Below are 16,337 nucleotides of genomic sequence, written 5' to 3' on the forward strand. Positions count from 1 at the left end.
GCACAAACAATTGACAAGCAGTCAATATTAATTGACGTGTCGAGACCGACACGTCTAAGCTTAACGGGGGGATGGTGTAACGGGGTTACACACACAAGTGACAACAGTCACTTGTGCACGACAACGGTCACAAGTGACAACTGTCACTTGTGCATGACATTTGTCACTTATGGTTTAACAGATAAATATCTGTTAAAGGTTTTAGATACTTCCTCACATTGGTGTAAGGCACACCAATGGATACATTGAAGTGGACCACCACACATGAGTGGTCCACACCTACCCAGAGATCCTATTGGTAGAAAGCAGCATCTTTCTACCAATTAGAGACGTGCATATTAGCGGGGCTCTGACAGCCAGCCACTGTCAACTCTTTCATAGATGATAAACAGTTTTGGCAGATTTAGAAGGAAGATCAATTCACAAAACAATACAGTTCTCATTTTACCTTAAACTACCTATTTGGTGTTTTATTTGATTTATATTATACTTGTGGACTCAAGTATAATTAATTCAAATTATTAATAAACTCCTACGCTTCCTCATACACGTAGCGCGACGTGTAAGCTAAAGTAGTGAGCCAAAGTAGGCCCACTACAGGGGCTGGATAGCTCTGTGTACTACCTCCAAGTCGCCGCTCCACAGAAGTTACCGAGTATGCATCGGCATTAGACGCAATCTGCACAATGCTACCTTCGCACCACGAGGCTGCGATGGTAGCATGTTCAGCAGATACATCCTGGCGGAAATCGCCACGTGAAGCGCTTCGCTTATCAAGAACAGTATGTTTCGGAAATGCTTACCCGTTCCGCGCCCAGTACCACGTGCATATAATCCTCGAAGTCGTAGCGCTTGCAGTAGTTGTACCGACGTATAGTAGTTGGCCATGTTTATGTTGCGATTCGAGCCATATATAGGTCGCGTCACTTCAAGAACTAGTCTTCGAATTGACGAAACCTTTGCATCAACCCAGTCTTGCTGAAGGTTCAGAGCTTCATCAGCGGGAACGACACCGTCCAATCGGTCCCCAATGTCACTGCTGCAGTGGAAACGATAATTGGTCGCTATCCAGGTTGTCGCACAGCACAAAACGTACTGTCGGAAGTGGTATTTACCGGTGGGTTTCATTGGATTGTAAACAACAACATGGCGCCCAAATCGCGAGCGACAAGCGACACTGCATTCATCTAGTGCCATATCACGACCTAGATTGATATTCATCCCACCCGCGTATTTGAGGAGATTGAGAAGCGGGTGTATTCTTGCTGCAGGATCACGTTGGGTTGAAGCCGCAGATGCACGGAAGCAAAAACACTTCCTTATCAGCTTAAATCAACATAGCGGCATGATGTTCTCAGGGCCAGAAGAATTTAGGTTGCCCAGTATCGCGTCTTCCAGCTGAGACCCCCAGTAGTTAGCGTATTCTCCCTTGTCATTGATGCTCATAAACAATAGAATACCGATGAACTTCATCAACTCTGAAAGCGTGAGGGCCGGCTGGAATTTCACTCCCTTTACAACTGCGTACGCATTGACTTCATTCACAATCTGTCTCCAAAAGTACATCGGAATGTAGGCAAGGAAGCTTGAGGACGCGGAATGCGTGAAAAGGTGAACGCTTTCAGGTCGCACATGTGTAGTACTTGTTCCATCACTATGGCTGTATAGGTCACTTGGAACCTCCATCTCAATTCTGGGATCGAACTTCATACTTTTCACGGTTTCAACTGCAAGACTTGCGGGAACGGCCTGCTCTGGATCATATTCGGTTATGTTTTCTACCTCCACAAGATCCTCGAGAACAGCTTCGCAAGGTAGATCTTCATCTGGAGGGGCAGAGGTTAGACAATTCCATGAGGCCTTTCTCGCAGTCCTTGTTAGAAGACGATAGTTCTCAATTCCACGCTGAAGGGCACCGATTGCTACAGAGTGGACGTGACTTTGAAATAAACTGTCCAACCATCTAACTTCGTAGAGAACTACTTTCTTTTCTATGAATCTTTTGCAAACGCGACCCACAACATAAGCCGTGCCGAAATGCCGAAATAATGGCGCCAGTTTCTTAGTCATCAGCCACTTTTCGTTGGCTGGGGCGTACGCAACTATACTGTTTACATACAATTCAGCACTTGACGGCGAAGTAGATCCAGCTAGCACGTTATCACTTTCAGTTGCCGTCACACCCGATATGTTCCCATCATCGATTTGCCTCATCCCATAGCCGTCACTGTCATCTTTAACTTGAATTCGCAAACCTACTTGTTCTCCGTGGGCACGAAGCTGCCGGGTACCATCCGCTAAGCCACGCGCTTCACCATCACGAGCACTGTCCTCTTCATCATCGCGAGAAACTTCGTCCTGACTGAGGTCTACATGTTGAACGTGCTCTCAGCCTCGGCAACGCGCTTGGACGCCACCTTTCCCACCTCCACTACTACCACGACGCTGTCCAGTGCCACGTGCACGGGTTCCAATACTTCGTGTTTGGCCACGTGCACCCTCTCGAGCTCCAATACTCTGTCCACCACCACCACGGCCATGACCTCGACCTCGACCTCGACCTCGACCTCGGCCATGACCTTGACCACGGCCACGCCCACCCGCTTGACGTCGAGCATATCCGGCACTTGGGTTCTGCCCTCGCATTTCGCCACGCTCTTCACTTTGGTCGCGCTCTTGGACGCGTTTGCAGCTATCGCTTTGCTGCTGAATATGGTCCCCATCAAAGCAAGTATTTTTACTCCCGCTCCTGTCGACACGATGGTCGAGCAAGTTCACACAAGCCGGATGTCCTGCTACTTCTACCCAACTCCATCACTTACACCACGTTCTCCACTTTCCACTGCTCTGAGGTCTGGATTCGTTCCTTGTCCACGGTCTAGATCTTGCAGTTGAATTTGAGCTTGATGGGGACAGCTATACACTACGTCTCCGTCACTCTGTTCAATTTCGCCATCGACGCGTGCTTCACTTTTTGCGCCTCCATCAGGTCCTCTACGATGATCACGTACTTCAATTTGGCCGCATCGCTCGTTTTGTTGTAACCCCGTGGTTCTATTGCCGTTGCGAGTGTTGCATTCAACGTAGGTCGCTGGTGTTACTGATATCGCACGCCTGAGAAATAGATGTCGAATGAGTTGCTGCAGAGTCGCTACGCTCGCCATGGCTTGTGGGTAATACCCTCACGATATTTCCCTCGAGTTGGGTGAGCTGGTGGCTCAGCTTTAGATAATACGCCACAAGTGCATCCTCTCCTAGAAGATAGTCCACACCTTCGATTCCGTCGGGATTGCTGCCTGGCCTTATGTACCGATACTTGTTGACGAGACTTCTCTGAGAAGGTGGCTTCGCTGTCCATCCTTCGCGGCGTAGAGCTCGCCATATTTCGCTGAATAATACAGCATCATCTGCACAATCATTAGGTATTAGCGTCATTGAATAAGTAGAGGTGCGTGAACTTACCCTGCGATGTCGCGTCTCTGTTAGCATCCCGCGATCGTGTCGGCCTTCGACTGCGTTTGGCCACGCGCTCGTCGGCTGGCGGAGGAGGCTTCTTCGACATCCTTGGGACCTGGATTTTTCGAAAGTGAGCATTCGCTTGCGCACTTCGGTAATATACGGGGAAGATATTCCGGGCCTCAACCAGGATGAGCGGCGGTTGAGCAGGTGGTTCGGCCAATGGCATTCGGGCTGTGCCCTTTCAGAAACGGACTGCATTGTAATTCAATCTTTTCGGCCAATCAAAATGTAGTATTTAGACCCGCTTTTGACTCCTCCTGTACTTCAACAGTCGCGTCGCACTTTAGTGAATGTGCTCGATGGCGGTAAAATGCCTCCTTTTATTTGGTAACATCTTGGATTTTTATACTATACAAACGCACTGTGTTCGCGAAAGGGTTATAGGTGCGATGGTGACGTCGTCAACATGATATCGAAGATACGTCGACAATTACACCAGTTATACGTGCAGTTGCTAGTGAGAGAAATTCCTACCCAGCACCAACATATATTGGAGAGTGTAGCAAAAATATGCAAGGAGTGGATCGACTTGATCGGATACGGGGCAGATTTTCAATTACTGATGGTCACTCATTCCAGAAACGGCTTAAAAAGCTGGAATTGGCATTGCAGACAACGACGGATAAATCCGGACTCACTGAATGGCATCCTCCATACTATAAGGTAATCACAGCTCCCGACACAAATCCGGAGAGTAAAAATTCTGCGATTGGATTGGTTGATAAACTAACCTATGGTACAGAAAACGAAGTTGAAACCGTATGGAAAAGCAAAAAATCCCTCTTTTAGACAGTTACCTTAGGGTACCCAGGAATTGCTTTTTCAAAGCTGCGAATTATTGTCTTTGTCGGTATGGCGTTACACGCAGCAATAGTGGCACGAAGGCATTTTTCCTTTGCCGTGCCTCCAGTAGCTTTAGCACTATTTCTTAGCTTCGCTTTTAGTGGCCCCATGACACCAGCACTAAGCGGTCGGCACAACGCTGTACTGTTCAGTGGCAACCTCACACCCGGATATGCGTCATGCTGACACCTCGACGCTGCTCGCTTCCCCCGCTGCCCCCACCACGGCCCCATGACGGCGGCGCTTCAGCTGGTCCGTGTTCTGGTCCTACACGGGCCCTGGGTGGCTCATGAGCACGGCACTACCTGGATCCGAGGAACCTCGAGGCGGACCTGCAGAGCGGCGCCTACACGTGCTACCAGCTGCTCTACGTGGTTCTACTCAGCACGTCCTTAGGAGAGCTCTACCAGGTGCTTCCCGCCCGCATAGGGATCACCACCGGCCGCCACTTGGCCCAGTTATACCGCTCCGTACCCTGTAGCCGTCACTTGCTCGACGCGCTTCATTGCGCAACTGACCTCAAGTTACTTTGTCGGCAAAGGAGTTTTGCTTCACATCAATCACAAAGTCGTGCGCCGCACGAAGAAAAGCTCTGAAATTTCATGGGCTAGATTTGAAAAAGCAGATGAAACAAAGCTACGTCCTGCCTCAATTTGTTTATTTCTCGTACCCTACGCGGCGCGAACGCGGTCACAGGCAAGGTCTAACAAAGCCGTGCTTCACCCGAAACAGCTCTGGGTTTTAATTTGCGGACCGCACAGCACAACAATAGATAGATTCTGCTGTAGTAAAGTACTGCTCTCAACTTTTCTTGAATAACAGGAGATAACTGCCCCAAACAGATATAGTACAGTAGTCGGAACTAAAACAGAACAGCATTGCAATACTAAATGGGAAATTCGTCTACTCTTTTCACCAGTCACACTCCGAGAGAGCACTGCTTGAAACTGATACTCTATTAGTTAAAACTGGGCATGCGTATGGGTCTGCACTAGGAACAATGCCAATAATACGGACGTGTTAGCTCGCGCGGACCGTACGATGAACCAAAATTGTCCAGGTTATTGGTCACATAATTTTATTATACACCCAAATCGTTGCACTTTCGAAACCTGATTCGCTCGTTTTGATCGAGCAATATTGGCAATCCATGAATCGTGAGAGATTAACCTCAAGTCACCTATGTTGTAAAGTCTCGGGCTACCAAAACGCAGTCAAGGTTTAGTTCAATCCACTCGTGTTTATGTGACCATGGAATGCATTCTCTTATTTTTCATTGATGGGCATGTAGTTCTCAAATTCCAAGTCAGCTTAACCCGCCTCATCATCTGAAGAGCCAAACCACGAGGTTCCTGCCCTGCATCGTCGTTCTCCTTGCTGTAGTGGCTGTCGTACCCAGGTCTGCCACGCGGGACCTGAGAGAACAAGCTGTTCCGCGTTCCAAGTTTGTGAGGTCATGCAACGTGGATGCCTGTGTCCAGCCAACTCCGACAAAAACATTAACACCAGCACATGCTGCAACCCCCTCAGCGATCGTCCTGTGTACGAAACCTTTAAGCTCTGCTGTGTCCAAAGCTGCACGAACAACCCCTCGTGCATTGTGAAGGAGATATCAAGTGGGCGGCTGAACAAGCAAAGCAACTCAAGGCATACACTTCATTGCAGTAACCAATTTGAGTCTCTTTTCAACACAAACAATACAAACCATGCGCTCGACTACTCAGTGAATCGTCAAAATGAACGTGTCAGACAAACTTATATTATTGTGCTACTTTCATTTAATGAAGTCCGCGCGGAGCGGAACGGTGTCTGGAACAAGACCAAACCTCGGAAAAATACATATATTTACTGAGAGGGTGGGTTAACTGTCTCTGGACTCTGTAGCATCCGCGACCACGACAGGATCACCAGTTCCACGCCATTTGACGAGCAAAAGCATCTCTGCAGTCAGAGATCGAATGGGGATCTGTCTCACCCGGACTTTATTGTCGCCCGGATTTATCCGTCGTTGTAATCGACGTCGCCCGGTCGAACGCGTACCTGTCGCGCAGATTGGAAAAACCGGGCCCAGCAACACGTGACCCCGACCGCCAGTCTGTAATTGGTGCTGACTGCCGAGTTCATGAACGGTAAGTGGGCAGATGCGCCGAGTGAAGAGCGCATGTGGTCAATTCCTACACAGCAGTTCCATCAGATAATGTGGTGTTGCATCGAAACAGATTGAAGCAGACCTGTTTCCTCGCTCGGTTGTGAAGCGAGTCGTATAGCCGTCGCTGCGCAGCCGTGTCTACCTCTTACGTCTCCAACGCCCAGATGGACGACAGCGATATCAATCGCTGCGCCGACCGTGCATCCTTGTGTTCGGTCGAATTTTATTAAGGTGGGGTTACTAGAACCTCTTTTACACTCAACTCAACTAAACACAAGTTAATGCCAGCTCTCTGTCGACACTAACCCACGTCCTGCACAAATTCACGCGTCCGTCGTCAGCCCTCGCTAGCCACTGCCCACGCTGTCCGTCAATTCCTCGTCGTGAGCCTCAACAGTCCAACGACCGTTTCTCGGCTTCGTTGCTAACGCTACGGAAGTTCCTCCTTCCTGTGGAGACTGACGTCCCCGTTCCTCGCCTGCGTGCTCGTTGCGTCTCGCGATGCAGCTCGCGCTACCGGCGATCCCGAGGTGTGCTCGAGCACGCAAATTCTGTTCTGGTGCCGCTATCGCCCGCTGTCTCGTGCCTCGGCCGCCGTGTCGAGTCAACCCCCGGGCGCCAACCGCAAGCCCTGAGTCCTGCTGACTGTGCCACTCTTCGTCAACTTGGCCACTCAGGAGCGTCCACTTGGCTCCGCTGACCGCTCCCGGACCACTCCGATGCCGCCCATCGTCGCCGTGCCCTCGTTCAACATGGGCGTTTACTTCACGTCGCCGCTCGCCGTCACCGCCTACGTCTCGCTCGCCGACACTGGGTCCCTCGGCTGGGCTCTTCTGTTACACGACTTCTCCACAAAAAGAGTAGGAAGCGTCGATGCTGTATTATTTGCCGCTGGGAAGAGCGCTACCCGACCGAGGTTACTACCTACTGCTTCATACAGGAGGTCTGCCTATGCCGAGAAGTCCACGACCAGCCACAGAAACCATGGATGTTTCCACGAAATTCGTGGAGTTGTTAGGACAAATTCCACAAGTTCTACCTTCCTAGCAAACTTTTCACGACCAAGGGGATTATCAGCCGGGGTTCCGCCCTCGCTCAGATGAAGAGAGCTGACACTGGAATCGATGCGGCGGGTGTCGAGGAGACACCGCTTCTGCTCTGGGTCTTGGTGTTGGCGCCTCTACGAAGCCGGACGTTGTGCGGCAAATTCTGATAAGTACCTGTAATTGTGGTGCCATGGCATGGCGCTATATGTGGGGGGGTGGTATGGACGGTAACGCGGTGTGAGCGACGACATTGACGCGAGCATGGCTGGCGTTTGCTCTAACATGGACGCGTCGGATATTAGAGGAAGGACTCGGATCTAGTCGCGTGCTCGAGCATAAGCATTGGACGGCCTCGAGCGTGGGCGCCGGCGTGGATTTGGGCTTGAATTCGAGAGCGCCATGGACTCCAAAATGAGCCTGAGTGTGGGATCCAACTTGACTTGGACGAGCGTGAACTACGGCGTCGTGGACTTAATGATGCTGTTTTCTTTGGCATAGAATCTAGGTGGGGTTGGACGTGGACGCGCGCGCTGTAATGTTGGCGACCGCGGTAAGTAGGTTTGTTTGTCGTGTGAACTCTCTCATTTTATTGATTCCGGATCTAGCGAGGACATCTACGTAGTTCAGACGTGGATTGCCGGCGTGGGTTCTGTTGTAGCACTGACTGGCCGAGGATGTGTACGGGGACGCGAGTTACGCTGTTGACAATCGAATGAACACGTCGCGGGTTTACATAGGTGAATTGAAGTAGCCTACGATCATCTAATGAAGACTGTGACTTGATAAAGTTTACCACTCCGTTTCAGAATACTTGTCACCCTTCAACTTGTCGCCAAATATATTTGGTTTAACTATGGCCAGCTGCAGGCTACCATAACTGTCTGAGCTAGCTTCCAACAGCCGCAAAATGGATGTGAACATCTAGCGCGGTGCCTAGGACAGAAAAGAGAAGTTGCTGCAATGACTCGCGCGTTGGGCATACCACTTAATTTTCGGACGACAAACAACTTCGTTGTCTCTTCAAACAGGAAGTAGTTTGCGAACACAATGGTGGCGTCACGCTTGGTGGAGGGGGGGGCTGAGCCGACAGCAAAACACCACGGACATCTGCAGCCTTGATGGTCACCTTTCGAAGAAGTAAATAGGTATCAACGTTACGTTGCATGCGCTCGGTACTAAGGGAACACAGTTCATCTCGAACCTCGACACCAACGCATTTGCTGATCTTGGTAGTTAGCGCAACTATTCCGAATGGTAGTAACTCCCCCATGGCGTTGTACGTTTGGCCTGCGTGTTGACGCACGTCTTTAGTGCTAAGATCGCCGAAAATAGTCAACACATCGCATGTCACCACGTCAGCTAGCGTGAGTAGATCCAGACTTGATGTGGTAAGCGTTTCCTGTTCCACATCAGCGGCAAGCCCAAGTCGCCTGCGTTCGTGGTCGCTGGCGTAATGGACCAGTTGAGGTTGTTGTAGTGTTTTGAGTCGGTGTTGCAGACTCTTTATGACAATCGCTAACGGACACAGTACTCCGTTGTAGTTATTGCTGTAATACACGCTCTATGAATGAATCGAATACGTGAAACGCTACTACGTATGTTCATTGTCGCGCTTTTGTGTCAATGAATCGCTTGGAACGGGACGGTAAGCAATAATCGTTGAAATGCTGGATAGTCCTCTGTTTTTATTTCGCAAGTATTGACAAAAGGTGTATCAGATTTCTAAAACGTATACTACTAGTATATTCCAGTGGAAAATTACGCGATCTGGTAATTTACCAGCAATCTGAGTTTGCCATCACGGTTTGCAATCATTTCTTCTGGTGGTTGACGAAGCGCAGGGCCACGAGCGCCAGCAGCCGCGTGACCACGATGAAGCCCAACACGAAGCCGAAGTTCTTCCAGATCTCGCTGTGCTTCATGAGGAAAATATCCTCCAAGTACTCCTTCACCGTCATATTCTCGGGCAGAGAAGGCGGCGTACCCGTCATGACCTGGCACCCGATCTCCGATCCATCGCCATCACTCGGACAGTCACCGAATACGAGCGATGCCACCAAAGCCAGGGAGTACTTGTGCGGCGTAATGTCGTACAGCCACTTGTAGCCCGTGGGGATAGATCCTCCAGGCGGGTTGAAGCCGTTGAACAGGAAGAAGATCATTTGCAGCAGCACACTGACGACAAAGACCACCTCCAGGACCAGAAAAATGACTACTTAGCTAATAATCTAAAAAATAGTAGGATGGCCCATACCAGAGAATAGAAAACTTGAGATGTTGGATCATTTCTTTTAATTGGAACGTCGAAAGTTGGATCAAATCCGGCCAAATTACAGATAAATTGTATGCGGGTGTTCCAATTCTCAATTCCACTTGGAATTACGAAGTTCTCAAAAATATCCTAGATCTTGGTTGACAAAGAAGTAAAATTTCTGATTCTAGAGTACAGCTGGTGGGCTCCACGAACCCTGGGCTCCTAGGAATGAAATATCTGCTGGTTTCCGAGTTTTACCCCTCAATCCGAGATTTTTATAGTTATTTTTTTAAGTTCTTACATATTCATCTCGTCTGAACCATGTGAGCGGGGTCTAGATCCTTCTCCTTCTAGCGGGGAATCGCGCACGAATTTCTCCCTGTTCTCTCAGTAAGCAAGCTCTCTAGTACTGCTTCTACTACGTAGTTCTATGCAGTAGCATTTCAAATAGTATAAAAACAAACGTTTTGAACTGGGTGGCATATGCTTTGCTGGGACGCTAAACGCTAGCCTGATAAAGTAGTAGATGGTGCGTCACATTGGAGCATGGCGATCCCATCGAAGAACGTGCCACCAGGCTTAGACCTGGTTCACAGGCGACTTCACCTCCACGAACTCGGGCGACTTGGCCACCTTGTTCTTGTTGAACAGCGCCTCGATGTCCTCGAGCATGATGCCCTTGGTCTCCGGACAGAAGAAGTACACGAACACCAGGCAGATCAGACACAGGCCTGCAAACAGGAAGAACACGCCGTTGATGTTGAGCGAGGGGAAGAGCTTGACCACCTCCGTCATGACGGCGCCCATGGCCCAGTTGGCCGCCGTCGACAGAGCGACACCCGATGCACGCACGTTGAGAGGGAAGATCTCGGCCGGGTAGATCCAGCACACGGGGCCCCACGAGATGGCGAAGTTGAACACGAAGAAGGCCGAGCCCACGCAGATGAACCAGCCGCCCACCGTCGGACACCCGGCGTTGTCGACGTTGCCGCTGCAAATGGCCGTGAACAGAATTGCGGCCCACAGGTGCCCGATGATCATACCCACGCCGCCGATCAGCAGCAGCGTGCGGCGGCCGTAGGTGTCCACCCAGCGCATGGCCGGAATGGTGCTGACGAAGTTGACCCCGGAGATGAAAAGCGCCGAGTAGCGCCCCGAGTTGGTGATGTCCTTGAAGATGAGTGCGCCGTAGCTCATGATGGGGTTGATGCCCGTGGCCTGCTGCAGCACCTGCAGCACCATGGCGATGATCACGCGCTTGCGGATGCTCGGCTCGAAGATCTCCAGCAGTCCCTTGCCGCCGGCCTCCTCCTCGGCGATCTGGTCGCCGATCACCTCCAGCTCGTGGCCCACGTTGTCGGTCTGTCGGAGGCGCTTGAGCACCTGCTCGGCCGCCTCCTTGCCCTTGTGCTTGTACGTCCAGCGAGGACTCTCCGGTACGAACCAGATGCCCAGCAGCACCACGATGGGTGGCGCCATGGAGATGCCGTTGGTCGTGCGCCAGCCGCGGTCGTGGTTGTACACGATGATGTTGACGATGTTGGCCAGGAAGAGCCCGATGACCACGGTCATCTGCATGAAGCCCGACAGCATGCCGCGCAGCTCCTTGGGGGCCATCTCGGCGCCGAACAGCGGCAACGAGAAGGACGAGTTGCCGACGCCGAAGCCCTGGATGATACGCGCGATGTACATGAGCGTGTGCGCCTGCGACTTGTTGAAGCAGACCCAGCACGTGCCGCCGCAGAAGAGCAGGCCGGCGCAGAAGATGGTGGCGCGGCGGCCGAGCTTGTCGGCGACGAAGCCTCCGATGAAGGCGCCCACGAGGCAGCCCAGGTTGTACGCCATGTTGTACCAGACCGTGAAGGTGGTCCACTCCGACGGCAGGTCCGATGTGGAGCGCGTGCAGTCCTCGTACGTGAAGTTGTGCCAGCCGACGCAGTAGTCGTAGAGGAAGGAGTCCATGATGAGCATGGACGACGTCACGCCCTGGTCATAGCCGAAGAACATGCCGCCGAGCGCGGCGAAGACGCACACGATGATGGCATAGGTGCGCGAGCCCTCGGTCGGCGTGTCGTCGAAGTCGGGCTGCTGCGTGCTCACGATGGCCCCGCCCGCCATGGTTCCGAGGCAGCGAACGCGAGGAGGTCAGTACAAGCTTGCGGGGGCCCTGGTCACCCCTTGCCACTTGCTGCTTGCGAGGAAAAATGCAGAGTGAGCACGTCCGGAGACCAGCGCCATACGGCTCGCTTGAAGCGAGGCGACGAGTCTAGTCTGGCGCCGGGACAGTGGTTGCGAAGCGCCTTGCAAAGCGAGCTTGAAGTTGTCGGTGGAGACTGCGCTGCACGGTTCCCTGTCACGGCGGAGCTCCTCTCCGCGCGCGCTTGATTTATCCGCGCGATGCCCTCTCCGCTCGCTCACTCGCTCGGGCTCGCCGTCTGAAGTTTGTCCGGGCAAAGTCTTGCTGAGTGGCAGCATACTCTGGTTCATACATCGCGCTCGGTGCCACTGTAATGACGAGAGGCTATCTTGAAGATAAGCAGCACCCGCCCGGCACAGTGTTGCGTTGGCGCGAGGTTTGTGAGGTTTGTCGTTCTAGTCGTACCGACCTACCACGGTGAGGGTCTCTGCGACCGCAGCTTGTACTGCGCGCCGAGCGCGCTCGACCGGCAAGGTTGAAGTACGCCTTGGTGCGCCGGCGCTAACAAGTCGTCTCGCTGCGGCCGGGCGTAGGCATGGAGTAGGCAAGACGAGGCGTCGAGGGCGGGATGGCGGCCGAGATTTAACAAGATCGCCGGTAATGCGGGCGTCAACGATTTCCAAGGCGCAGCTTGCCGCCCACGGCGTGCTGATTTTAATTTCTGCGCGGTGAGCGATACATGTAGCTTTATGTGTTAGCTGACAGCGCCAAGGATTCCGTTCGAGTGCAAAAGCGCTCTCGGGTGGCACCAACTTGAAGTCGTCGCGGTGGCGCCGCTACTTGATTCATCGCTGGGCGGTGGCCGCGCCGGCTGCGACCTCATTTAGGCGCGGCGCAAGTCGCCTTCATCTCCTATCTTTGCGGCGGGGTCGCAACGACCGTTTGACGTAAGCCTCGTGTGATACCCCGCGTCATGAGCACGGCATGCATTGCCGGTAGCACTCGGTCTCACAGACGATTGTGCAGTTGTGGGCCTTATCGCGCAGCGCGACTTGGGTCGAACGACTCGGTCGGAGCGAGTCCGCTCACTCTCCATTGTTCGTGAACTCCACCCAATACATGGAACGGTAATGGCTTGCAGGCATTTGGGACACCTGCCCTGGGATAGTAAGACCCATTTGAATGTTAGACCCATTTGAAAGTAAGACCCATTTGAAAGTAAGACCCATTTGAAAGTAAGACTCATTTGAAAGTAAGACCCGAGGCTAATCGTTCCCTTGTGAATAAGGTCGGAGTCTAATTTGTACTGATCAACCTCGCTCAGCACAGACTAGCCTTCTCACGGCCCCGGAACGCGCTCACCGAGCTGAAAGGCGAGAAAAGGTAATGCATAATGGTAGTCGGAGAGTCGAGTTGCTACTGTACAAAAAATACAGTGCAAGCCCCTTGCCTTAGTTCGTCAATCAAGTTTGATCTGAAGAACGTAGTGAGGTTTCCCGAAGTTGAAGTTCGACCGCCCGGCACAGTCTTTCACAAACGACTGATTCCAGATCAGTGATCTGGGGCCGCTGCCCCAGTGAGTGAGCTACCAAGTTCATGCCCAAGTATCCCGCGAACTCGATCCAACACAGGAAAGCAAGCTGAACAATGGAGAGTGAGCGGACTCGCTCCGACCGAGTCGTTCGACCCAAGTCGCGCTGCGCGATAAGGCCCACAACTGCACAATCGTCTGTGAGACCGAGTGCTACCGGCGATGCATGCCGTGCTCATGACGCGGGGTATCACACGAGGCTTACGTCAAACGGTCGTTGCGACCCCGCCGCAAAGATAGGAGATGAAGGCGACTTGCGCCGCGCCTAAATGAGGTCGCAGCCGGCGCGGCCACCGCCCAGCGATGAATCAAGTAGCGGCGCCACCGCGACGACTTCAAGTTGGTGCCACCCGAGAGCGCTTTTGCACTCGAACGGAATCCTTGGCGCTGTCAGCTAACACACAAAGCTACATGTATCGCTCACCGCGCAGAAATTAAAATCAGCACGCCGTGGGCGGCAAGCTGCGCCTTGGAAATCGTTGACGCCCGCATTACCGGCGATCTTGTTAAATCTCGGCCGCCATCCCGCCCTCGACGCCTCGTCTTGCCTACTCCATGCCTACGCCCGGCCGCAGCGAGACGACTTGTTAGCGCCGGCGCACCAAGGCGTACTTCAACCTTGCCGGTCGAGCGCGCTCGGCGCGCAGTACAAGCTGCGGTCGCAGAGACCCTCACCGTGGTAGGTCGGTACGACTAGAACGACAAACCTCACAAACTTCGCGCCGACGCAACACTGTGCCGGGCGGGTGCTGCTTATCTTCAAGATAGCCTCTCGTCATTACAGTGGCACCGAGCGCGATGTATGAACCAGAGTATGCTGCCACTCAGCAAGACTTTGCCCGGACAAACTTCAGACGGCGAGCCCGAGCGAGTGAGCGAGCGGAGAGGGCATCGCGCGGATAAATCAAGCGCGCGCGGAGAGGAGCTCCGCCGTGACAGGGAACCGTGCAGCGCAGTCTCCACCGACAACTTCAAGCTCGCTTTGCAAGGCGCTTCGCAACCACTGTCCCGGCGCCAGACTAGACTCGTCGCCTCGCTTCAAGCGAGCCGTATGGCGCTGGTCTCCGGACGTGCTCACTCTGCATTTTTCCTCGCAAGCAGCAAGTGGCAAGGGGTGACCAGGGCCCCCGCAAGCTTGTACTGACCTCCTCGCGTTCGCTGCCTCGGAACCATGGCGGGCGGGGCCATCGTGAGCACGCAGCAGCCCGACTTCGACGACACGCCGACCGAGGGCTCGCGCACCTATGCCATCATCGTGTGCGTCTTCGCCGCGCTCGGCGGCATGTTCTTCGGCTATGACCAGGGCGTGACGTCGTCCATGCTCATCATGGACTCCTTCCTCTACGACTACTGCGTCGGCTGGCACAACTTCACGTACGAGGACTGCACGCGCTCCACATCGGACCTGCCGTCGGAGTGGACCACCTTCACGGTCTGGTACAACATGGCGTACAACCTGGGCTGCCTCGTGGGCGCCTTCATCGGAGGCTTCGTCGCCGACAAGCTCGGCCGCCGCGCCACCATCTTCTGCGCCGGCCTGCTCTTCTGCGGCGGCACGTGCTGGGTCTGCTTCAACAAGTCGCAGGCGCACACGCTCATGTACATCGCGCGTATCATCCAGGGCTTCGGCGTCGGCAACTCGTCCTTCTCGTTGCCGCTGTTCGGCGCCGAGATGGCCCCCAAGGAGCTGCGCGGCATGCTGTCGGGCTTCATGCAGATGACCGTGGTCATCGGGCTCTTTCTGGCCAACATCGTCAACATCATCGTGTACAACCACGACCGCGGCTGGCGCACGACCAACGGCATCTCCATGGCGCCACCCATCGTGGTGCTGCTGGGCATCTGGTTCGTACCGGAGAGTCCTCGCTGGACGTACAAGCACAAGGGCAAGGAGGCGGCCGAGCAGGTGCTCAAGCGCCTCCGACAGACCGACAACGTGGGCCACGAGCTGGAGGTGATCGGCGACCAGATCGCCGAGGAGGAGGCCGGCGGCAAGGGACTGCTGGAGATCTTCGAGCCGAGCATCCGCAAGCGCGTGATCATCGCCATGGTGCTGCAGGTGCTGCAGCAGGCCACGGGCATCAACCCCATCATGAGCTACGGCGCACTCATCTTCAAGGACATCACCAACTCGGGGCGCTACTCGGCGCTTTTCATCTCCGGGGTCAACTTCGTCAGCACCATTCCGGCCATGCGCTGGGTGGACACCTACGGCCGCCGCACGCTGCTGCTGATCGGCGGCGTGGGTATGATCATCGGGCACCTGTGGGCCGCAATTCTGTTCACGGCCATTTGCAGCGGCAACGTCGACAACGCCGGGTGTCCGACGGTGGGCGGCTGGTTCATCTGCGTGGGCTCGGCCTTCTTCGTGTTCAACTTCGCCATCTCGTGGGGCCCCGTGTGCTGGATCTACCCGGCCGAGATCTTCCCTCTCAACGTGCGTGCATCGGGTGTCGCTCTGTCGACGGCGGCCAACTGGGCCATGGGCGCCGTCATGACGGAGGTGGTCAAGCTCTTCCCCTCGCTCAACATCAACGGCGTGTTCTTCCTGTTTGCAGGCCTGTGTCTGATCTGCCTGGTGTTCGTGTACTTCTTCTGTCCGGAGACCAAGGGCATCATGCTCGAGGACATCGAGGCGCTGTTCAACAAGAACAAGGTGGCCAAGTCGCCCGAGTTCGTGGAGGTGAAGTCGCCTGTGAACCAGGTCTAAGCCTGGTGGCACGTTCTTCGATGGGATCGCCATGCTCCAATGTGACGCACCATTTACTACTTTATCAGGCTAGCGTTTAGCGTCCCAG

At 53.7% G+C, this 16,337-nt stretch overlaps 4 protein-coding genes across 4 annotated transcripts; 1 reads left to right on the forward strand and 3 right to left on the reverse strand.

Annotated features, from left to right (window-relative positions):
• Positions 1–2,369: 2,369 nt before the first annotated feature.
• IUM83_17336 (uncharacterized protein) lies at positions 2,370–2,618 on the reverse strand (the record flags this gene model as incomplete). The annotated part of the gene is made up of 1 exon (XM_067942285.1): positions 2,370–2,618. One exon carries the CDS (start codon positions 2,616–2,618, stop codon positions 2,370–2,372), a length of 249 nt encoding a protein of 82 aa, XP_067782519.1.
• A 6,750-nt stretch (positions 2,619–9,368) lies between these two features.
• IUM83_17337 (Pleiotropic drug resistance protein ABC Superfamily) lies at positions 9,369–9,719 on the reverse strand (the record flags this gene model as incomplete). Its single annotated transcript, XM_067942286.1, has 1 exon — positions 9,369–9,719. One exon carries the CDS (start codon positions 9,717–9,719, stop codon positions 9,369–9,371), a length of 351 nt encoding a protein of 116 aa, XP_067782455.1.
• A 671-nt stretch (positions 9,720–10,390) lies between these two features.
• Positions 10,391–11,929, reverse strand: IUM83_17338 (Sugar transporter; the record flags this gene model as incomplete). The annotated part of the gene is made up of 1 exon (XM_067942287.1): positions 10,391–11,929. The coding sequence occupies one exon, from the start codon at positions 11,927–11,929 to the stop codon at positions 10,391–10,393; it is 1,539 nt and encodes a 512-aa protein (XP_067782474.1).
• A 2,781-nt stretch (positions 11,930–14,710) lies between these two features.
• Positions 14,711–16,249, forward strand: IUM83_17339 (Sugar transporter; the record flags this gene model as incomplete). Its single annotated transcript, XM_067942288.1, has 1 exon — positions 14,711–16,249. The coding sequence occupies one exon, from the start codon at positions 14,711–14,713 to the stop codon at positions 16,247–16,249; it is 1,539 nt and encodes a 512-aa protein (XP_067782475.1).
• Between the last annotated feature and the right edge of the window lie 88 nt (positions 16,250–16,337).

This window comes from Phytophthora cinnamomi, assembly GCF_018691715.1.
Source record: "Phytophthora cinnamomi strain GKB4 chromosome Unknown Contig106, whole genome shotgun sequence".
NCBI classification, from domain to species: domain Eukaryota; phylum Oomycota; class Peronosporomycetes; order Peronosporales; family Peronosporaceae; genus Phytophthora; species Phytophthora cinnamomi.